The sequence below is a fragment of the Bombyx mori genome, chromosome 1 (genome assembly GCF_030269925.1).
Source record: "Bombyx mori chromosome 1, ASM3026992v2".
Lineage (NCBI taxonomy): Eukaryota > Metazoa > Arthropoda > Insecta > Lepidoptera > Bombycidae > Bombyx > Bombyx mori.
This window is the reverse complement of record NC_085107.1, coordinates 16,378,846-16,404,419: the sequence shown is the minus strand read 5'-3', so window position 1 is coordinate 16,404,419 and position 25,574 is coordinate 16,378,846. Positions and strand designations below refer to the sequence as shown.

General features: G+C 34.0%; 3 protein-coding genes across 8 annotated transcripts in view; 2 read left to right on the top strand and 1 right to left on the bottom strand.

The window, feature by feature from the left end:
• LOC101743708 (uncharacterized) overlaps window positions 1–5,007 on the top strand; it is a 35,155-nt gene extending 30,148 nt beyond the window's left edge. Inside the window, exons 3-5 of the mRNA XM_021352515.3 lie at window positions 805–977; window positions 1,122–1,414; window positions 1,546–5,007. Coding sequence (XP_021208190.2) covers window positions 805–977; window positions 1,122–1,414; window positions 1,546–3,133 — 2,054 coding nt within the window. The 3' untranslated portion in view covers window positions 3,134–5,007. The remainder of the gene's footprint in view (window positions 1–804; window positions 978–1,121; window positions 1,415–1,545) is intronic.
• LOC101743860 (E3 ubiquitin-protein ligase MYCBP2) overlaps window positions 1–25,574 on the bottom strand; it is a 153,689-nt gene that overhangs the window by 97,256 nt on the left and 30,859 nt on the right. The window lies entirely within an intron of this gene.
• On the top strand, window positions 12,357–24,503 carry LOC101736424 (uncharacterized). Of its 4 annotated transcripts, none has more exons than XM_012696288.4 (3): window positions 12,357–12,514; window positions 22,305–22,486; window positions 22,993–24,503. In XM_012696288.4, the coding sequence occupies exons 2-3, from the start codon at window positions 22,343–22,345 to the stop codon at window positions 24,166–24,168; spliced, it is 1,320 nt and encodes a 439-aa protein (XP_012551742.1). In that variant the 5' UTR covers window positions 12,357–12,514; window positions 22,305–22,342; the 3' UTR covers window positions 24,169–24,503. The 4 variants fall into 4 exon arrangements, with proteins under 4 accessions (XP_012551742.1, XP_004933168.1, XP_021208191.1 ...); XM_004933111.5 differs by having other exon boundaries at window positions 12,359–12,615; XM_021352516.3 differs by lacking the exon at window positions 12,357–12,514 and adding an exon at window positions 13,071–13,251.

Sequence of the window (25,574 nt, the reverse complement as noted above, 5' to 3'; positions counted from 1 at the left end):
GAGAGATCTTCGCGACTGGACAAAGCATAGTTGTTTACGGTAAATACCCAAGTTTTGAAATCGAAGTTCTAATGGTCAGTGGGATTCTTGTAGCAGCTTAGAAACTTAGAATTAATTATGTATGCCTAAAAGAGCATTAATTAAAAACATGAGCAATGAAAAAAGATATTAAACATATTTCAAATCGAGGACAGCAAGGCGATAGGTGGACGGCAGGGAGCGTCCGTCCGCGGTTTCTCTTCTAAAAATACATCCGTTTCCCCGACTTGGTATTCGTGCAACAGGATAATGACTCACAAAACAAGAAGATCCGCTGTTAAATATTGTAATATATTTTAGACAATAGTTTTGAAAAGTAAATCATTGGTTGTTTTTGTAAGACACTAGCTGTACCCGTCCGCTTTGCTGGGCATTTAAAATTAACATTATTATTTCTCACCCCCACAAAGATTCTCATCATTAACACCCCCGCCACTGATGTAGGGAGTCCAACACTCATATAAATATTAGCCTATCTATTAAGTACATGTATTTTCTACATGGATACCAAGTTTAAAATCAATCGGATGCACGGTTCAGTAGTTATAACGGAACATCCGTAAAAAACCACTGTAGATTTATATATTAGTATAGATAAAATAATTATAAGCATCTCTCTATTGAAATTCGAAATATATAAAAATATTTCGCTAATTAGATCATACATATTATTGTTTCCATTTTCGTGTTGGAAACTGAGGATCATTTGTAAGTAAGTCTGAAGGTGTTTGGAGCATCGTTTTAAATAATGCATTCTCATTACAGGTCCACTTTCGGTGACGATCAAAAATTGCGATTTCGTTTCACTCGAAGGAGAGGCATTCTCCTGGCTTCTCACGATGAACATCATAGATGTTCGAAAGCTTGACTTGGGACCAGGAGCGTTTATGTTAGATAACACAGCAGCCAATGTCGGCGAGCATGGTCCTGGCATGTCGGTCAGTATTATAACTATTGTGTTTCAACGCGCTTTAGCGAATTTTAATACGCGAATTGATTCTTGAGGCGAATTTATCCATTTTAATAACACTTATAGGTTTATTTCTGATTGCTTTCTCCAATGTATTATTTTCTCTTTTCAGATTGAGTTAAAAAATCTCACGGTCCCAGAATTTCCTACTCAAACATTTGGGTCGTCCGCTGCTAGAATTACTATGGAATCGATAGAGGTGCACGGCATACGCACCGGTGCATTTTCAGCGAACACATACAATATTGTGATGGCAGTCAACTGCTCTTTCCATCTGATTGAAGAAGAAGCATTTACTCAAAAGTCCCTTATCAATCATTTGCACTTCATCGGTTGTCGAATTCAACAGTTGGCGTCCAAGGCTTTGCTTTCCGCAGTAGGAAACCTCAACATATCGGACTCACGGTAAAAATTATTTATCTTAATTTTGTAAATAGTAGGCACCAAAACTTTTGTTGTTCTGATGATTCAATTACCCTTTTCTGAATTCAGCAATTAAAGTGTTATAGTTAACATTTTATATTTGTGAATTTCAGGCTCGATAATATCAACACCGGTGCTATCAACACCACAGTAGCATCTGTGATCATCCTCAACACCGAATTCCATAAATTTATGGAGAGAGGATTCGAGTTGTCTTCCTGGAACAAATTACGAATGGAGAAAAACTCATTCGACGAACTGGTACCTAATGCGATTGCCGCTCCGGATGCAGCTATACACGAACTAACTTTTGTGGACAACGAAATTGAAACGATACATCCGAATAGTTTAGGATTTATAGGTCAAGCAGAAGCTCATTCTGCTAACAGCATTAAATACAAAAATAATTACTATGGTGAACGATGCCACTGCAACATTAGTCAAGTACTAAAACGATCCCTTAACGTGGTATCAATAGAACCATACGAATTTGAGAGTTACTGTACTGTCGATGAATTCTTCGCGCGTTGCTTTAACGAACCTGAACAGAACATGTTATTCAAAAAATTTCTCGATGGCGTATGCACTGAAAAACCAACGGTTCAATGTGAAACCTTTAAAACCAAATCAGAAGGAGAGCTAGTAGAGATAAAGAACCCACGCTTTCCTCATAAAAATACCCAAGAAGAAAGCGGTATAAGCGAGAGAGACAAAAAAATTATTGGCATAGTTATTGTCACATGTCTCATATGCGTCATAATTGCAATGTTCGTGAGTTTCATTAAATGTCTACGACGACGTGGTAATTGTGTCAACATCAAATCATTTCTATCGACAAACTCAAGTTGCGGTGCGTTTTGCTCAAGGATTTGCCTCTGTAATGGAAGTGCGGGGCTTGATAATGCGCGTTCTATTTCTCAATTATCAGTAAACGAATACTCGGAAAGACATCGATTGAATGAACCTCGTACTCCACAGGAAATCATTCAAGAATCAAACCTACAGGACGAAGCAACTGTTCCAGTTATTGATAAAACAACCCAAACATTACCCGAGGAATTAACTAGGGAATTATTAGAAAATTTGAAAGAAAAATTAGATAATCCAGATAACTACACTGAGGCTCGAGAAATGATAGAACACTTGTACGAGATGACCAAGCTACAAGAAAACGGTGGAAGGAATAACACTCCGACGTTGATTGATGTAGAGGAAAATATCTATGAACTTCCATTCCAGAACACGGCCCCACGTTTAGGGAAAAACAATAAGACAATGGTCAGCGTGGGCACACGAACTCCATCTTTAGATAAACTTTCGCCACTTTCACCATACAACAGAGAAACCGCTTTGGCCCACGAGTATTTTGAACCTCAAGATATGGCAGTACACTTGTACGCGGAAATAACAAACCCCGAACGAGAAAAACGAGGATTGCTTGGTGCCATGCCGGATGTAATTGGAGAACAAGCGATGCCGCGTGGACCATATTTACGGGCTGTCATGAATACTAGCGGTGTTTCAAGCCCTTCGGCAAAATCTCTCAGCAGCTCCACTGGCAGCCCACCTTCTTCCTCGACTGCACGCTCTCATGAATCAACAACATCTTCGGGATCATCTCGTAAAATGATCAACCGACCATTGCCTGCCAAACCTCATAATGTTGACTCTGTAGAGACGTCTACTATAAAGCAAGGTTGAGTGCTAGCCCCGTGGCCGCAGGTAACGGTCCACGTTGGCAGAAATGAAGCTCGATTTGCGAACCGTTCCCAGAGTCCCCTGCGGCCACCGGCTATGAATACTGGTAACTTTTACCTGGACTTGGATCCTTGTGTAACCGGATGACATCACCGTTCTCACATCAAGCTGATGAGACAACGGCTACGCATGTTTATGCTTAAAATTTTATTTGCTGTGATATTATTTTTGATGACTATACTTTATTTTTATTATATGTAGAGCGATTGTGTTGAAATGGGGTTATTACACTGAGTTGTAAATAATTATTTTGTAATTAATTTTAAAGTTTAGCTGAGACTACTGATTGTGTCATCTCAAGCGATAACAAGAGGCATTTGTGTTATTTGAATAAGATCACGGTTCATAGAATATTGACCGTAGAGCATATTTATATTTTATTTATATTTTTATTGTATTACGTATACAATCACTTAGTAAGCTGTATTTGAAAACCGTGTCACCATGTTGTGGAGTATTTTTTAAAGTACCATTTCGATTATAATTATAATCAGTCCATTTCAGAATAACTAAATCATATTTGTTTTGAAAATCATAAATTTTCCACTAGATAAAGAGTTAGTAGGCAATGTGTGTTATAAACATCATTTCTCAAATGCCATTCATAAATATTAATTTGAAAATCATGATAAATTGAGAATCATGACAACCAGGCGATCTAACGGACGAAATGTGTAGGCCATAATACATTGAAGCAAATTAAAAAACACGAAAAAAAAGGTGTTAGAATAAGATTTTAGAGTTAAAATTTTACCCAATTATTGTTCAGGCTCTAATTACATATTTTCGTCCCAAAGGTTAGTGATTTAATTTTGAGTCTCATTTATTTTATTGTAGATAAATATTTGCCCAAAATCGTATATTTCTAGATGTCTTTTCTAGTTTTTAATGAAGGTGTTCCCTAAAGCATATAGAGTTCTGCTTTAAAATATCCAAATTACCTAATCCTATTGATAGTAATTGTTACCTATTTAAAATTAGCATTTAAGATTACCATTGTCGTTTTAAATTTAGTATTTTCGTCTATGTAGTTTATAATAACCTTGCATTCAATATAATGTGTAATGTAAAAAGGATTAGATTCAATATTTGTCTTTTCACATTGTAGTTATTCACATATGTTATAAGATAGTTGGTGTAATAAAAATCCAGTATCATAAACTGATAATTATGTTTCAGAAGTGTATATAAGATATTAGAGCATTTGATTTCTAAACATCAAAATTAAACAATGCGACAATTGGTCGATAGTCGATAGTCTATATAATTGTTAATTACGTGTTAGTATTATATGCATTAGATATTAGCAAAATCTTAACTTTTCAAAATCAATTTGATCTTAAGCGAAGGCTTCGTCGGTATAAAATAAAATTCATATATGTATATTGGATATTGGTGTATTTTAACGTTCTTTGCATTAAGTGTAATTTGCAAAAACTTCATGTAACATCACATTAAAACCTACTGATTAATGTTCGTACTATATACTAAATACTAATGTATATTTAACGTGCTAAGCGCTGTCATATGGAAATTCAACATAATAAATTTAAAGAAAGTAACAATGTCACTGTTACTTTATTCACAAAGAATCGTACATTCGATGTAGCATAATTTACTCTTAAATTTACGTAAACATATGAGAACTTTAAACTCTATGGCAAATTCGTAATGTTATATAAACTTAAAGCTATATATTATACTCGTATGTATTAAATAAAAGTAATTTAACTTCAAAACGTCATATACTTCTATTGTATGACAAGTTTATTCCATTGATGTTGAATTTTAAATTAATAAATGTTGGATGTGATCAACTGTTGTTTCTTTCTATCCGGTAAAACTCACATAATAAAACCGTCATACAGCCAAACCAGAGATCAAGGAAATTTACATATTTGTATCTAATCTAAACACTTTGGCTAGGATCTAATAAACTGATTTTTTTTCGTGCATAGCTCTTACACTTGGTATCTATAATCGAATCTTGAGTTACTTATGTAGGCATATTATACCAATTATTATGACTTTAGTCTTTGCGTCCAATCAGAATCAGAGGTGATCTCATATTACACTTAACATTGACAATTTCCAAGCCATAGAACAGATCTAAAATTCTATCAGGATATTTCAATTTTTTTTCATTGCACCTGGAACTCTGACCATAGATTTCAAATTAGGGTTCAAATTAGGATAGCATTCACATTGTAATTTTTATATGGTTCGGAACATATTTATTTCTAATACTGGTGGTAGGGCCTGTTGTGAGTCCGCGCGGGTAGGTACCACCACCCTATCTATTTCTGCCGTGAAGCAGTAATGCGTTATGGTTTAAAGGGTGGGGCAGCCGTTGTAACTATACTGAGACCTTAGAACTTATATCTCAAGGTGGGTGGCGCATTTGCGTGATGTCGATGGGCTCCAGTAACCACTTAACGCCAGGTGGGCTGTGAGCTCGTCCACCCATATAAGCAATAAAAAAAATCACAACAGAAATATATCATGATGTTCTGCGATAGCAAGCTTTATAAAATAACGAAATAATAAATGATAATAACTATTATACTTAGTCTGGCCATAAATGCTGTTACAATTAAAAATAATCAAAATATTACATTTGAATTCAGAATCTGTCATTTTTATATGATTGCTCATTGAGTTTTCTCATTTTGACGCCAATACATTTTACAATATTTTGCAATATTAAAATGGAGTGGGGTGATAAAGAGAACCGAATCGCTGTGATTGCATTACACAAAGTAGGTATGGAGCCAAATGCAATTTTTAAAACTCTCCATACGCTTGGTATTAGTAAAATGTTTGTGTACCGGGCTATTAATAGGTGCAATGAGACCTCCTCTGTTTGTCACAGAAAAAGATCTGGCCGTCCACGTAGTGTTCGTACGAAAAAGGTGGTCAAAGCAGTAAGGGAAAGAATTGGAAGAAATCCTGTCCGAAAGCAAAAGATTTTATCTCGGGAGATGAAGATAGCACCTAGAACCATGTCGCGTATTTTAAAAGATGACTTAGGACTTGCAGCCTATAAGAGACGTACTGGTAATTTCTTAACTGATAATTTAAAAGAGAATAGGGTGGTAAAATCGAAACAACTACTGAAGCGGTACGCAAAGGGTGGTCATAGAAAAATTTTGTTTACGGATGAGAATTTTTTTATAACTGAGCAACATTTTCACAAACAAAATGACCGTATTTATGCTCAAAGCTCTAAGGAAGCTTCCCAATTAGTGGACAGAGTGCAACGTGGGCACTTTCCGACTTCAGTGATGGTTTGGTGGGGTATTAGTTATGAAGGAGTGACTAAGCCATACTTTTGTGAAGTTATCAAAACATCGGCACAAGTGTATCAAGATACCATTCTTGAGAAGGTAGTGAACCCCCTTAACAACACCATGTTCAAAGCTCAGTCTACGCAGTCTTGGTTGGAAACGAACGTTTCAGGCTTCATCAGAGCTGAAGACTGGCCGTCGTCTAGCCCAGATCTTAATCCGCTGGATTATGATTTATGATCAGTTTTAGAGAGTACAGCTTGCTCTAAAGGCCATGATAATTTGGAGTCCCTAAAACAATCCGTACGATTGGCAGTGAAAATTTTTCCCATGGAAAGAGTGCGTGCTTCTATTGATAACTGGCTTCAACGTTTAAAGGACTGTATTGCAACCAATGAAGACCACTTCGAATAAGCTTTTTATACTTTAAATTGTTTTATATTTATGTATTAAACTAACACACTGTAAAAGTAATAAATGTTATTTGCAATAGAAATTTTATTTTTTCCTTTGTAACAGTATTTAAGGCCAGACTTAGTATTGTATTTCATTAGAATAAATCCTTTCGTGTCCATTTGAACAGTGAGTGGCAAGGAAGTCTAAACAAATTAATTATTTACAAACGAACATAAATGAATATATTATTACGTAAACTGACGCTTTCAAATAAAGCTCGTGTCCGAGTATTGAAAGCCTGGATATCGTCTTCACTCGAAGAAACTAACGTTAAGTCCGACAGTTTACACGATTTCCGACCTTTCTTTTTTGTGGATAAAGTCGCAACCGTAGTTTTGAAAGTTTTCGAAGCGAGTTGTTTATGTCTGAGGTTAATTAATTTCAAAACAAACTAACTCACATACCCCGGATTTAAATCTTAAGTTTATATACCCCAAAGAAGAGTAGAAGAACGCAGCTTTCGGACATGTAACTATAAATAAACGTTCCGTTATTTGAATGAGTTACAGAACAGATGAACGATACATATCCCAAATTCTATATATTTATCAAAAAACCGATGGATAATTCATACCGAATACAATTACTATTATCTAATAACAAAACCACAAGCTCAAACTATTGCGATTACTTTGGCTTCGGATAGGATATCACGTTAATACGAAAAGGCAAAATTAACAGTTCTTATACTAAAATGAAGTTTTAAGAGATCAATCACTGAAAATTTTCAAAAAGTAATCTTCAAGTTCGTTAATATAAATATTTTTCTTTAACATCCAAGGACCGTAGAAATATAACATTCTCTTTGTGAATTACCAATACAACTTCGATACCAACAAACAAGAACAACCAGTGTCAAAGAATAATGCGACTATATTTGCTGTTAAACTTCCGGCGGTAAATATCTAGACACCAGAAGACATCTTACGAAACATACAGAACAATATAGACATAAACGTATTCACATCGGTGACAACTTATTGAGTATAAAAGATATTAAATCAACAGGCAATTTAACTACATCGATTGTAACAGCTATTTACATACGAGTATATTCCCTTTTAAAATTTGTCATTACAATATTAAATGAAGAGTTTCTAATATAGTCAAAACGAATGGACAAAAATCGGAGCCCGTTGTCAGAAAATTAAACTTCAATTCCCTAATTAACACATCAACACTGTCTGCGAAGCTATTTTGGGTTAATAACCATAACTTAAAAAGTATTGGCCACGTAAAATGTATATGTGAGTCTGATCCTGGCACCTTTTTCTTCCGTTTGAATACCAATTGAAAAAACTTGATGGAAGCCGTAACAGTAAATAATGTTTATCAAGGTTGGAAACATGATATTCAACTATTAAAAGTAAACATTTCAAATAGTAATTGGTCCTAAGGTATTGAAGAGATATTTGCAGCAATTTTAATAATTTACCTCAAAATTAGTCTAGACCAGACCCCAAGAAAAAGGCAAAAAAAAAACAAATAAGACCGAACAAATACGATTTTCGGAAAAATGTTCTGATTCTATATTTGTTAATTGAATATAGTTAGTATTTTGGAAAATAAACATGAATTTATTCGATAGTTTTTTTTTTTTTGCTGTGGTATGGCGGACTATAATCCCGCGCCGGTAGCTACCACCATCCACCTTCTTTTTGTGGCAAAGCAATCATCGGTTCCAGTTTAAAGGGTCAGAAATTTACAGGTAATAGTGAATCACGACATTCACGTTGTGGGCTGCAGCAAACACTTTACAGCATGATCCGCAAGCCCGTTCCCGCATTTATGCATTTTTTTTTTTATATTTTGTATTTTCCATATTTGATTTTCTAATCACATTTCAAAGTTTATTCCTTCTGTACAAAACTTAATACTTTTCATTTAATAACAAAACGGTACATATCTATTTTATATAATATTTTTTTTAACATTTTAGTAATATTTCAAGTTACCCAATGACGTTCCGGTTTAATGTCTGACACGAAACGATAACAATATAATCAATTAATTTTAGCAAACTTGGTTGACCTGAGACCTAACTCTTCGAAAAGAGATACCATATTGATTTACATATATTCAAACACATTTATTTACAGATCATTCTTTGCTTTGCCACTGTATTTGAGGAAAAAAGAGAAGAAAGTGAAAAATAAACATAAATAAATATTATTGCTGTTTTACAACAAATAAATACTAGAAAACACTCGCTGCTGATAACAACAACATTGACCCTGGTAATCAGTCAGTAAAATGCGCATAGAGCGGCAAAGCACTTTGATGTGACCGCGTGAGGGTCCCAGGAGTAAAATCAAAACGACTACAGATAGCATGCAGCTTTATCTTTATCGGATCAAATATTTTCCCATCCAAAATAAGAATATTAACAACATTTTCAAGGTTAGAGAAATTCAAAAAGTATGCAGATCTGAGTCACTAAAAATTTATTGCGCCGCTTACTACATTCCTTAATCATTGCATGCGTCTCTCGTTATATGAATGACGTGAAATTTTAGGGTATTTCTTTTAGTGAATTACGATCGTGTTTTTTTTTTCGCATTTATTCTATACTAACTACAGCTAATACAAAAACATGTTGTCGTTTGAGTTGTCTGTTCCTTTATTTTACTATACACAAGCTCATCGCGTTATCCACAAATCGTAACCCTGGGTTATCCGAGAAGAATGAATTACGTAGATAGAATGAGGTAACCGCCGATAACCATTCTTCGATATACATACATATTCAAGTAAAAGTGATCCCGTTACAGACCTTTTGTAAGTGGGCCATAACCATTTTATTTTTTTATAAGGCTGATGATGGCAATCAGTTTTCGCACTTAATTATACTGCCAGTTTTTGACTTTCGAAAAATATAATGCGTGATTGAAAAGTGAAATTTTGTTTGGTAAGATAGCTGTTTTTTTTTTATTACGAGTATTATATATTTGTCAAATCTCGTTTACGGATTTGGAATAGCATGTTTTATCGAAGTTTAATTTTTTATGTACCTACCTACTACTTACTCTACGCGTTCCCATTGAAAAAATGATTTTATTCACATTGTCATTTGGGCATTAAATTCAATGGTATTATCTTTGGCAGTACCTACCAATTTCATTTTTAATTCATCTTAAAAATGATTTTTTCACTTAAAATTTGACTAGATTTCGAAAATATGTAGTCGGTACTGAATGTATATTCGCTTTATTCAAAAGTACAAAGGGCAATCGTTCTCTGGTCTCGCCGCATATGACTGCATTTCAAACGTTTCGCAAATCGACGTGAGCCGTCTCAGAACAGTTACAATTGCTAGGTTACGACCGTGTACAATCTGCAGCACTATGACAAATATGCATATGACATAAAGCTATTCCAGGCAACCAACAAACAAGTTTCGTCAAAAACAGACCCATGACGTTTCGTCACTTTTTTATTTTATTTTTTATTGCTTATATGGGTGGACGAGCTCACAGCCCACTTGGTGTTAAGTGGTTACTGGAGCCCATAGACATCTACAACGTAAATGCGCTACCTACCTTGAGATATAAGTTCTAAGGTCTCAAGTATAGTTACAGCGGCTGCCCCATCCTTCAAACCGAAACGTATTACTGTTTCACGGCAGAAATAGACAGGGTGGTGGTACCTACCCGCGCGGACTCACAAGAGATCCTACCACCAGTACCTTCCTTACAATTCTACATAAAACGGTTGAGTTTGAGGTATTTCGATATCAGATAGAGTTGAATTAAGGCTCCAGCTAAAGATTCAAAAACACTCAAGTTCAGCAGTTATGGAAAACTTTGGTATCATACAAACGTAAATAACGACCATGTTCAGTGTACTGGTAGTCTAAATTTTAAAGAAATTATGTTTTAATCTTAGAGCGAAACTTTAAAATACATACACTACGTTCAAATAATTTGACAATCGTTTTCGCAAACAACTAAGACTTCGACTTCAGATGTCAAGGTGGGCGGCGACATTCATGTTGTTGCTTACGAGCTGAGGTATAGGCTAAGCACTTAAACAACGCAAGACAAGTGCTTGGGTACATATTAATTTTCTCAACAATTCTTCTATTTGCTATTAACATAATTGGTCGCGGTTCATGATTCAAATAACGAAGGCAGGTTAAAAAACAAACAAATTATAATATTAGTGGTTAATGCGTTTCAACTAAATTACGGAGAAGTTTCAATACATTGTGATGAATCACTGAAAGATAACGAAAATTACGTTTAATAGTAAGGAATTCGATTTTTATGAAATACGATATTGAAGTCGCAAATTAAAATTAATCTACTGATGTGAACGTGAAGAGCATTAGATTTGAAGGTCGCGCGGCACAAGCGCACCTCTGGGAGCCAGATGACGTCTATGGAGTAGAAAATGTTGCCAGCTTTCAGAATATTTTTTCAATCTTTTCTAATAAATTACATGTACATGTATTGATTTTGCATTTTAATTAAAAGTCTATGTTGCGTTGTGGTAATTGAGCGTGGACTGTATTTATTGTTTTGAGATATTTATTATACCTTTATATGACAAACTAGATCCTTCGATATTCGTTCGACTATTCGGCGATATATGGCATTATTCTTACCGGCGTAACAATAGTATTTTCAGTTGTTGACCAGAAAATACAGAGTATTTCGTTCAATGTGTCTTTTAAAATTAAATGGGTAGTCTACGCGCGAGCGAACGATGAAATAAAACGAATTTCATACATTCCCGCAGACCTTTTTCGATCTTTAAGGTCATATTTACAAGGACGACGATCCTGCGAAGGTCGTACCAATACATCCTTGATATCGCTAAATTCCTTGTTGAAGCAATGAAGCGAATTTGAAAGTCAAATTAGGATCGAATTTTATTTAAAATAGCCATACTCACCCGCTTCGGTGGGCTTTAAAATTAACATTATTATTTATTGTCATCATTATTAGGGAGTCCAACACTCATATAAATATTAGCCAATCCATTGGATGGATCCGTGGATACCAAGTTTCAAGTCAATCGGATGCATGGTTCAGTAATCATAACGGAACATCCGTGAAAACCACTGTAGATTTATATATTAGTATAGATTAAGAACTTCATATAAGAGAAATACAAAATTGATGCGTTGCTCTTGGCAGCTGGGTTTAAAAAGGGATTGTTGTCATGGTGGACGCGACGCTCGCTGACATTTTTGCGTTCAGAAATTAAAGTCTATAATATAACTATTGTTATTTCAAAAATTTTATTCCTTTTTTCCTAATTATAGGTATTATATTTATTATTTAATGAAACTACTAGAAAATAAAAACATTTATTCTGTAAACAGTAAGACCTTACAATTAAATAAGATCTAATTACGTGTGCTACCATAAATACCGGCTAGGTTCCGATGTTACCCTAACATCCGCACTTTATGTATATTTATTTCGTCTCTTACCGAATTCTAAAATAAGTGCTGGCAGCCCGCTGTCTGTTTTAAGTCAGTCGGTTGCGCGGGAACGGCACGAATAACACGTATTATTGTTTATTTTACACGCAAGACAGTTTATATCCTAACTCTCGTACAAACTTAATTCAGGTGAAAATATGTTTACTCATTGATCTTCCTAAATTGAAATATTCAAACTAGACAGTTACAGATGTTTGACGTGCTGTATTAGCTACGGAAACTAGTGGGAGGTTAGTAATATATGTCTATGTTTTGATGTGTTTTTGCGACTGTTTACTATTCGAATGCTGTGCCTGGTAATATTGGCAGCAGATCAAAATTTAAGAGCACGTGGCTCATAAAATAATTTAGATTTAAAAGCTTGAATGGGTTTCGTTTATTTGTGTGTTCATTCGTTTATAGATGCAATCGAAATTCATATGCCATATTCAAATCAATTATTTATTGACGTTTTCAATTCCGAACAGCCGTAGGCCATAAAATCTTCCAAAAAATACCGAACACAGGTGTTTTTTTTTAATATATAGGTTTGTAGCGCATTATTACTTGAACTTTAGTTGAAATTAAGAAAACACTTCTATACGAGTACCCACAACTTTAATATGTTCAATACACCATAATAAAATTATCGCATGACATTTTATTATTTTGATCTTACCTTCTAACTAAAAAGTTCAAAATTCGAAAATGTGAATCTTGTGAATTTACTACGAAACTTTGTTGCCTTAGATAGGTAGTGATTCTGAAATAATAGCAAATAACAATTGAAAGTAAAGCAATATCAACTGCATTGCGATGTTTTTTAATAATTACATTTTCCTTGTATTCACGTGTTAGTTAGGTACCTACCATTACAAAATGTTCGTGTAAGTAATGACGCTATATTTGATTAATTTTGTATATCTATTATGTATGAAATGAACAAGCAACGAAAAATATACTGAAACTCATTCTCGAAGAAAACGGCTTTAGGAACGAATTAAAATCTATGGACAGATATATTTATTGCATTATACCTAAATTTATATCTGTCGCGGGACTGTATGTAAGTATAGTGTGGATTTTTAATAAAAATTCCTAGACGATACTCAAGTGTACAAGGCCCCAAATACCGTTATTTTAGCCGGTTTGCTTGTTATTTCGATTATATAATGCACAGATAAACCCTCCTATAACACATTTTACGTTCCTACAAAGCTCCGCGTTGTGCGAAACCGTGCTATTTGAGAAGTCAGTACAAAAAGGAGAGTAACTTTTCTGAATGAAACATCACAATGCCCTTACAATGCCTGTATGTATGTTTTAGCTATTATACATAAAAAATAAGCAGTATAAATTCGGCTATTCCCATATATTTTTTATTTATAGTGCATAATGTAATTTTCTAAATAATTTTAACCAAAAATCTCATCATGTTTTAGAAGTACCGAGAGGGTTTTGGAGATTTTTTGTTTTCGTGTTTAAGTGTAACTGTGTTGTAAAATACCGTGCTATAGGAGGGTACCTATATATTGTATCTTTAAGTCGAATATCACGCAAATGCTAATGAATATTTATATTAATCAAACTATATGTTAGGGTGATTAGATTTTTTTTCATTTTTATTCTTAAGGAGGAATGACGAGCTACAATAGTTTTAATCAAAGTAAGGTAATAAAACATATTGAGCACAAAAAATATATATTTCCCTCAGTCAACTCAGTAAAGTCATGTAAAAAAGGCAACGCTTGAATAACATAATATTATTATAACTTCATTCAATATCGTTTCTGTAATATATCATTTGTGTCCCCTGATTTAATGGTTTTTTTTTTGTATTACTTACTAATGAAAGAAGGCCGCGCTTCACAGTAATTCGAACATTTGTTAAAAGTACTCCTCGCGCTCTTCCTGCCGTTCGCAAGTCATACTATACCAGGAAACTTCCCCGAAGTGCCAAGAACAACTGCACAAAGTTCCAGTTCAATTTATGAAGTATTTTAGTTTTATTCATACCTACACATGTTCATTTCGAAGTGAGAACAACGCAATAAACACTTTATTTTGTAACAAATTTCAAAGTAAAGTACATAATATTTTCTTCGATTCGTAATCGCTTGAGCGGATGTCTATACTAATATTATAAAGAGGAAAGATTTGTTTGTTTCGAATAAGCTCCGAAACAACTGGACCGATTTGAAAAATTCTTTTTCCATTAGAAGCCGACATTGTCCCTGATGAACATAGGCTACTTTTTTTTTTTTTGTTTCTATTGTGTTTTAATGTTTCCGAAGCGAAGCGAGGGCGGGTCGCTAGTATTTTATAAGTTTACGTTTCTCTCGATTGATTTTCAGAACTGACATTTCGTTTCGAGTTCCGAGAACTTTGTAAACAATGGACTTTTATTAGGTATCAGTTTATGATTACATATCCATTAATATATTTCGCTTATGTCACTAGAAAAGCTGCAGATCACGTTTTAAAATATGCGTCTATTGCATTGAAGGTTAGCTTCAAAACAGAATGAAAGGGTCAATACGGTCCGAGCTTTGGTATGTCTAAGTTGTGTTTAGATGTTCTTTTTAGATAAATTCATATATGATAGTTCTACTTACATCTTTTTTTTAAATAAAAATATCCAAAATCACATTCAAAAGTAAAACTAGTCACAACGAGATTTACCACATAATAGACACATAAATATTACGCAACGATCGTTTTATGTAAATTAAGTAACTTGAGCCTGCTTTTATGTACAATGTAAAATATTGAGTCACTGCTTAGCATTTTCCAAATATTTAAAATTTCATAGTGCATCATCAGCATCTTGTATGACGTCACGCTTTGTGAACTCGACGAACCAGTTAGACAACTGGCACAGAATTCAAACCGTCACTGTACGTAGCATTAAGAATCGTGACATAATTACTGTTAATCTAATTTAGTGCCTAAATCATGATTTTAAAACTTCTTTATACCGTTTACACCATTACCAACCTATCTAATTAACACAGACGGATAGGCAACTCTAATTATGTTAAGCCGTTACCGCAACGCACACTGGTTTCGGTGGCTCTAGAATAATGCCTATTCCAATATTTAGTCCGAAAATGGCGTGGTAGATACCATGGCAGACATAGCAGGCAGACGGACTATGATACAAATCCGCCCCGTTCACTTGTTAAGTCACGAGTACAATTGCGTGATTTTTTCATCAATTTATTCTCTTTCAATTTAATTTTCTTAAAAAAAGATATAATTAATTGTTAATCGAGCGCTTACCATGATCGACTAGACGCAACGAAGGGCTTTTAATTATGGTTTAAGTTTTAATTACAGATTGTGCACTGTAAAATTTTAATACACCTAACACTTGCTTCGTCAGCCTTCAGTCCTTTATGACTATATTTTTGTGCGAAAAACCGCTGTGACGAAGATATTTGCCGCAATACTCTTACAACCTGATGAGGCATGGTATTGCTTGAATGACTTCAATCGATATTTTTGCATTTTTAAAGACTAAATGGGCATAATTATCATTGAAATACGACAACAGAATGTATGATCGAAAGTAGTGCAATATATGATATGCGATTGGAATGTGGTTACGTTGTGAGGCTGGACGCAGTGAAACCATACACAAGGCAAGAACGATAGCAGTGAGTCCACCGGTAACACGAAACCGTAGCCGCCATAAAGCTCAACATACGAACCTGCAAGCCCCGGGGCAATTTACAAACACTCCGGCAACCATGATTGTTTTGAAATTATACAACTTACAGAGCAAGCTTTTATCAATTACTTATAATCAACGTCTAGGAAATATGGATGCCCATAAAATTTGAACATTTTTAGTCTATTGTATTGCTCTCTCCCTCTGAAACGAAAACCGAATAGATACAAAAACCACAATTGCTGCATGCACTATAAGTTCCATGTGTATGTTAAAATGATTAGAAAGTGATATTTTCGTATTACCCTGTTTCCTCCTCCAAAACTGTATAATTTTATTATTATTTCGAACATATTTTTGATCACACATTTTTTCGTTAATACATAATTTGTTTCCTTTTCTAATGAAATATTGGATAGGGCAGCGGTAGCTATAGAGGGCATATAGTATGGAAACATTTACTGTCGTTATGGCCATGGTTTCCCCCCGGAAGGAAATGTATGGATACTTTTGTACGGATTAAATAGCCGAGATTATCTTAAATGTAGATGATGACGATAGCGAGAGTGTATAATAATTACACCTTAGCGTCGGTCCCACGAGTGCTGTTATATGCAAACACACCGAACTGACGACGCCTAGACCGGAGACGTAATTTTAAGAACTCTCAATCAGTGTAAACAGACACCGGACGAAATATAAAAAGGACTTCCATTGAATCTCATCTTTGTTTAGGTAACTTAGACAGTAAATTCAAGGTTATATTGACGTTAAGTATTTTAATGGTTGTGATTTTAGTAATCTAATTCTTGATTAACGATCCTATTTCAAAAACTTTATCGAACGAAAAACCTGAATAAGCAGAAAAAGTATTATAAATCACGATATTTTTGTCAAATGAATTAATTATGAATAAACATTTTCCAGTACTTACACATAGTTAAACTACCATATCCTTTCGATTACTGTGATTATTTGTAAAATCCGTATTAAAAGCTAATATGACGGCCAATGAAAGACTATCGGGAAACCCGGTCGATTTAAATTTCAGAACAATGAATGTCGGGAAGTCACCAGTTAAGAGTTAATTCAATAAAGTTTAAGAGAACAAGCGTTAGCGCACGTAGTTACTTCATTTTATGTACTTCATTTTACACATATTGAGCTATTTTATTTATTTATTAATTATTTCAGTTTTTTTTTTAAAACCTTAACATTTTGTTAGTAGTAATTACTTATAATCTATGTTAGTAACTTAAAAAATCTAACACATAACTATCATTATATACATTTTATACCATTACATTTTTATTTTTTTATTTTTTCTCCTTCCAAGTGCCTACTGCAAAGGCTATTGATCAGCAGTCCCTCGATCTTGCTCGATATGATTCTCAAAAGACTGTTGCCACTGTCACGAACTCGACGCAATAACGTTGCACTTCTTTTCCGCATTATTGCAAAGAAGTCAAGTTGAAACACTACATTTATTCTACTTAGTTCACGATTAAATATTATGATTCATTACATACTTATTGTTGTATTGTGTAAATGTTTTTATTGTAATTCTAGTCGATTTTACTAGCACAAGTTAAAAATAATAATTAAGATAAGTTAATTAATATGATCAAAAGACAAGAAACGATACGGAAACTGTACATTCCGAATAGACTCAAAGCGGTCACGACAGAGATAAAGTAACTGTTATCCAAATATTTATGCGCGATAAAACTCTTCGCTACAGATGTTTACCGCTAATGTAACGCGAATATTTAAATTATTGATTGATTTATTGTTCCCAACCTTCGTCAGTTTCAAATTCACTTCACTTACTCCGTTATCAGGCAGAAAATGTAATGAAATGTTTTTAAAGAACCAAGTTTCACTCGTCCAATTTACTTTATGAGCAGTGCGTACAAATTACGCATTAAATAGGCTACGTTTATCATTTAATTGACCTCAAGGTTTATAAGTTTAATTTTTGTGATGAGGTTACCTGAGTTAGTAACGCCACTTTAATATATTTCATTTTCATAATTAATTAGGCGTAAAAAAATCATTTTATTTAAAATCTATTTAGAAGAGAAAAATATTGAAAACTTAATAAAAGAAGACTATTTAAACGTCTTATTTGACCTTGTCAGAAGTATTATGTTGAATTTTTTTTTTATTTCGATTTTCAAAATGTAAAACTGGGGACATCAGCAATATAGTCATCATCAAAATATCAATCATAAAACAAATCTAAACGTTTTTTTTCCTACCTATGCTCTATGCTCTAATAGACTTGAGAGGCTATTTTAGCTTCTCCTTGACGTCTAGGTGAGCTCACGGGGCTCAAACCAGGAGTGTTGCTAACACTGGCCCTAGCAGGAGCAGTGCTTCGCAGAATCTACCACCGGATCGAAAACGCGACCCACTGAGAAGATCCGGCGAGAAACTCAGTGGGCTAACTAAACTTCTTAATGAAAGAGCACTATCGTATTTCCTCTGTACTGAGAAATCTCGAGAGCACATAGACCGCAAATGTCACCGATTGCAAATTTTGTAATTTACCTTCGATGCCAGCTCGCGCGAGGTAAACAAATGTGCAATCCTGAATAATTAAGCCTAGTACAAATTACTATTATTAGGTATCAAATAATGCGTTATAAACTTAAGTTTCTCGATCGAAAATGTTTAGACATGATTTCATGTGTCTATCAAATATTGACGGCGTTTTAGCGGGTGTTATCAAAGAATAAATTTTAATGTAAAATAACAAGTTATTACTCGAAATGTACATTAAAAGGGCCAACTCCGCAGCAAAGCAAAAGAAAGGCGTACATTGTTCTAGTATATAACAATAAAAACGCAAACTTGTTCGTGCACGTGAGTGTTCGTTCCGCATTATACCCTTTTCTTTCAAATTTAAAAGGAATGGGTGCGCGCCTTACTGCCCATGAAAGACTTAATTATACAATCCACTTTTTAAAAGGTTTTTTTCATAATTAGCACGCAAATCTTAGGAATTATTTTAACAAGTCACCTAATGTATTGAAAAATATTAATTTTAATAAAATAAACAAAAATACTAGAACACCTTCGAGCTTATCTTCAACAACTATTATTATGTAGTGATCTAATCAAGCTAATTTAATTTTATGTTAGAGCATGACGTAATCTCAATCGTAAATTCGTAACCAATGTTACTTACAAAGCGACCTTTTGAAAACAACGTTTTTAAAAGGAATTTTTTGGTCGGATTGAACGCTTTAACACTTCCACGGTCTCGAAATTTACATATATAAAGCAATACATGCCAATAATGTGAACCTATTCTTTGTTATGAAGAAGATAAATAATCGTAAAGATAGAAGTATAGATGTACAAGTTTAACTTTATTCGACCGGGAAAGACCACACGGACGAAATCGTGAGCGATAGAAAGACAAACAAATAACCTGTTTTATTATCTAGACACAGTCGTGAATACATTGCACACAATATTTAAAAGTAGCAAGATTGTAAATAAAGCAGTCAGGTTTTTTTTTGGTAAGTATAATTCATGATAAATATCGCTAATGGTTTAGTTCACCTTAAGCAGTTTTAAGAGTTTCTTTGGTATAAGCATTTTAATATTAATCGTACCGGTGGCCTCGGAGTTGGCTCTTTTAATTTACACTTAATTAAAAGGATTTTACTGACGTATAAAGTGGCAAGTTTGAAACCCAACTGGTGTTAAATGGTTACTGTGTACCACATACACGAGTCACAGCGTGAACGCCCAAAGTTAGGTCGGACGAATCAATTGAATTTTGTAACTGATATTTTACTTAAAAACAGCGCATTATTGCTTCACGACAGGAACAGAAAGGATGACGGTTCTTGCTCGTGCGGTGTTACAATACTTTCTACGATATAACTACCGTACATTAAACGAGTTCATCAATTTTATAACTCGATCTTCTTCCTTCGTAGTTTGTAATTAACATTTTTTTTATAAAATTAATTTATTAAATATAAAAATTTTTTTAAGATACTCCTGTAAAAAAAACTCTCCACGAGACAGGCAGTGCCTAGTGTGGAGAGTTTTTAGCAAACTGTTATGTGTAAATGTTTCAAGGTTAATAAATAAATTATTATTTAAATTATTAAAATTGATTCCAGCCGCCAGATCAATCCACTTTAATAATTTAATATCATTTAAATTATTTGAATGACTACCTGCTTCTCGCGGACAGGTAGGTGAGCTCACGAGCTCAACCTGAGAGAATTTGCTAACGCAGAAATTATCACTAGATCGGAATCGCGATCCACTGAAAAGATCCGGCAAGTAACTCTGTGGCTGCTTCAAACCACGGCATAATCCTTTAACTTATGAATAAACACGTCTTACTTAAACCACGAACGCAACAAAATTACCAATTTCCTGCTAACTCAAATATCACGCTAAGCGTCGACATGGAAAATACTAGGTACGCTCGAAACGGCCACAATACCGTGATTATTCTACGTGAACGGAAACACAGCGCGTAATTGCGTAAACAAACTCATTATTCATATTGCTAATCATTAACTACCGAGAAATGTGCTTTTAGGATGAATCATCGAAACAGCTCCCGGCCGTGCCAAAATATCATAGGATACGTTTAGAGATGCACTTGACGATCAAAAATAAAACTTTGTTAATTCAAAACCTATTGAATAGCATTCATACGTACCAATAGATTAATTTGCTGTGCGTAATTTAAATGCTGTAATTTAAATATCTATGTGTCTTAATACTATAAAAGTCAGCCAAATGTCAACATTTACAAACTTGAGTATAAAATCAATAAATTCAACAAAAGATGTCTTAAATTTTTGATACAACGAAGAGGACATGTTGTATTTGTTATTTTAGTTATGTGCTATTTGTTCTACACACACTTATCACTTTTTATTATTATTCTCATAATCCTCTCGCAGGTCTGCTGGAAGAGATTTTTTAAAGAAATAAGCAGTGCCTTTGTACATAATTTTCCTATTACTCTGTACTATGTCTTTTTTTTCTGTGTGTACATAAATAAATAAATAAAAATAAAGGACTACAGCAATAAAATAGAACGTACACCAGTTGTGTAGCTGTAGTAACAAACTAATTTAGAAAACAAACGAATATAGAAATGCAATAGAAACGTTTTCTTTTTAAAAAATATTAAGGTTTTAAAAGAAAATAAAGTTATTCTTTATTTAGAAATAAGAAATAATCCTTATATAATAATATTTGCGCTATAGTTATCCATTATGCCTTTTGGCCGATTTTTTCTGTTTTTAATGTATACCATGTTCTTTATTTTTTTACTAATAAAGTATACCTACTACTTAGTTAGTCTGAAAATCAATATAATTAAAATATAAAACCATTAATTGTAAACGTTTATAATTGCTTAAAGCGATTCCATGTAAGAAAATAAGTTAATTTCTTGTATCGACGCTATCCATTAAGACTGCAAGACTAAATTTAATGTGAATTATAAACTTGAAAATAACTAAAGATAAGTCACGTAACCTGTAAATTATAGTAGCATATAGGTCACTTAGTGTAGTTTCGCAATTCAAAACATGTGCCCTTATGTAAATAAACTAGGTAATTTTTAGAAAAATACTTCGCAACAATTTACATACTTAATTTAGCAAAAAAATAAACAGTCAGATGCTTGTTTTTTTTTTTGATCGCCGAAAAAGTAATAAAATTATTTGCTGCATAAAAGTTGATATCGATCGATTATTATTTAAAATAATTTGTAATCGTTTGAACAGAAGAAAAGAGGTCGTGCTGTCACGACTATCAAACGCGACGCTATCTCCCCCGATAGCCTTGCTAAAATCACACACTAGAACGTTTGCCCGCGAGCCGACCCGCCGACGTATCTGATAACGTGGCCCGATAACGATATACCTAGCTGACTCAGATCCACTTTATTACCTTTCGAACACGTAGTTTTATAACACTTTGAGAAACGACTACGGGATTTCCTAACATTTTTATAATTACTTAAAATAATAGTAAAAATTTTCGCGTAAAACCTGTATTGATAACAGACTCCGAATCAATTTCGTTGTGATTAATTTTATAAATCATAGTAAGTTAGAGATTAATGACATAATCAATGAAACATCTACGAAACTAAAATTACCGTGATGGTGCTATGATCGTGCAAATTGTGCTAATGAAACATATAACTCTTAACAAAGCCGTGTTCGCTAGTTTACATTGATCATTTATTAATGTAATTTACTATTTCAGGTAGTGCGTGATTGAAATGGTGACGTGATGAGTTTAGCATGCGTTGGACGACGTGGTGGCAGATTATTTTCGTGTTAAACACCTCCCTGGCACAGAGCAACACGGTAACCGTCTGCCAGGAGGATGATTGTAGCTGCGACTCATTCACGAGACTCATATGCAACTGCACCAGTGCAGACTCGGTATGCGATATTACTTGTTATTTACTAAATGTACTTTATTGTTTCTGCCAAATAGGCAATAGCTCAGGTCTTCGTGTTAGCGTTAGGTAATTCGATAAATATAATTACAGCTTAATGAAATAAATCTTTCAAAGCCATACATTGTGTTGGGGCTGAGAATGTCAAATCAATTGTTAAGTTGTTATCCTATCGTTTAAACACAAAAAATAGAGTCAGTATGCCATATACGAAACGTTAAATGAACTGAACTGAAATGAATTTTTCAAACAAAATTGTTTTTCAATACGAAACATGCCTAAAATTTACACCGATTCAAGTTTTATATTCAAACGCTCGCCGTGGTATTAATTCTTTGAACTGTGTTCCATGTTGCTCATTACAAGACAAAACTATTATACTTAGAAGTACTATGAGATTTTTATCTGTTGTATTGAATACCTAAAGTCATTTATAAGACATACTCACAACAAAGGAACGTAATATTTTTATTTCATATTTTTCCATAGGAGGTAACCCTAAGACCAGATGGCCCATACCGGGTACCATCCACCATCACAGCAATTTTTATCAACGGATGCGGACGAATATCATTCCTGTCGGATACCGTCCGAGATCTTATCAATCTACGGAACATCGAGATCAGAAATGTTCAACACGTTATCATCAATGAGAGAGCTTTGGCGTGGTTGCCGTTTCCGAGGGAAAATGAAATGAATCCAGGTCTCAGGATAACAATAGACAATTCAACGATTGATGAAATAGCGTCACACGCAATACAAGGGCGGTTTAACGACATCATAATCAGGAACAGCAAATTTGTTAATGCAAGACCTTTCGCGTTTTCTAGTCTTTTCGGTGTTAATAATGTAGAACTTACGAACAATGTGTACGAAAATATGGACATACAAGTCTTCAAAAAATTCTCAATGTTAAATTTCGTAATAAGCGGAGGTACCGTTAACGTTTTACCCAGTAGGTTTCTCTCTGACGTAGAAGTTACGAATCTTTTCCGCGTGGAAGGAGTTACCGCCAGATCCTTGTATAGTTTAACGTTCCTTGTTAGCTCACCAAAGAGGGTCCTTATCGAAAATAACAATATAGAAACAGTGGAAGGAGACGCCTTTCATATAGTCACAAGGGGACCCATAACTTTTAGAAATAATACTGTGACAAACTTGAAAAAGGGTGCCTTACTTGGATTCACAGTAGAATTGGAAGTAGCATCTGTGTCAGGAGCACAAGAATTATTGATTGACAATAATACGATAACGAATTTAAACCCATCATCGTTAATGTACAATCGCACTCGACTGAATCGGCGAGTGGACGGTTTAAACATAGACGTACCATGCAGTTGTGAACTAGCCGACGAATGGCGTAAAGCCCTTAAAGACGAAGGCGGAAATATTGCGTGTTGGTACGAACTAGAAAGATATTTTGTCTCTTTGCCGACTTACACCGACAGTAGGTGCGGTCCATTCAAGCAGAATTTCTGGATTTTTGTTGTTATTGGTATAGTATTAGCGTTAACTCTCGTAGCTATTGCGATATTTTTCATTGTAAGACATGAAAATGAAAAGAAAAAAAAGGTGCAGATAGTTATGCCAGATGGAAAGACTTACAGAGAGACTGAATTGCATATAGTAGTAGAAAGGGCCGAATTACTGACCACCGAATTATGATCTTATGATTTGTTAAACTGACGCTCCACGATTTTCAATAAATTAAATTCGTGACTGATGGCAACTACTTGGTCTAATAGGCAACTAATATATTTTGAAGTCGTTACGAAAATATTGATCGTTTTTTTTTTTATTTTATTTTTTTTGGATATGTGATTGTGTTAAACGATATGTAATCGATCGTAAGTTAAGTAGATCTGTGAATAGCATTAATCGTCTACCTCATCGTCAGTTTGAATAGTGCCAAGTTATTTAAACATCGACCAGTATTACCCGATGTAATAACGAATGTTTCAGTAATTTTAAATTACTTTGTAATAAATAAAATAAAACAATTTCAATCTTTTATTTATTTTTATCAACAGCTAAGTAACCACGCCTTGCGAATGTTTTTTGTTTAACTTCAAGTTGTTTATGCCAAAACTCATAGCATAAAGTTTATATCAAAACATGCACAGCGAACTGTTCATATTTACTTTGATGATTTACGTTCATACATACTTTAAGATTATCAGAAATCACAAAGATTTTCGTCATTTATCTTCGTCCACTTCTTACCGTCCGCTTTTGGTAAAAGTCACAATCATTCTAAATACAATACATATTTTGTAAAACACGTGACAATTCCCTAAATACATTCCCAGAACACAGCAAACTATTAATATGTGATACTGCTTTTGCGTTACTCCGCATAACTGTGTACAGATTAACGTAATTGAATACTGTTGACCTTTGTAAACAATCATTAAATTGCAGTGCGATTACACTAACACGCAGATAATGTGTACTTGTAAATCATTGTGGCTCATGAAGAACGACTGATCTCGCCGATGTTTAAGTAGATAAACAGATATAGTAATTATGATTATGAGTTATTTATTTACGTTAAAGCAAACAACGATCAGAATACGTCCATATAATAACTGGAACATATTCGACGCTTGAAAGGCAAACGTGACTAAACGACAATGCGTGAACTTTACAGTAGACTAATTTAAAGTTGAAATTAATTTAAAATATACCTGAGAAATACCTGAAAAAATTCTATTTTAACGAATCTAGCTGTAGGATTGAAATAATTTTAATAGACCTGGGAAAATATTTTTTTTGCGCATCGAATATCGTTATTGCCTATCATTTATGTACAAAGCAGTTGTTGTCGCTTAGTCACGTTTGCCTTTCAAGCGTCGAATTATATTAATAAACATGTATAAAAATTAAATTGCACTCTCGATAACTTACTGATTTGTAGCTAATATAAGCTACATATTTTTTAGCAGTTATAATACGCAAATATGCTACACAAAGAGAATACGAATGCGCATTAAATCTTGACTTTACCTGAACATGCATTATCTTATATTTACTATCAAATATATTTAGAAAACTCTGTCAGTTTAGTTAAG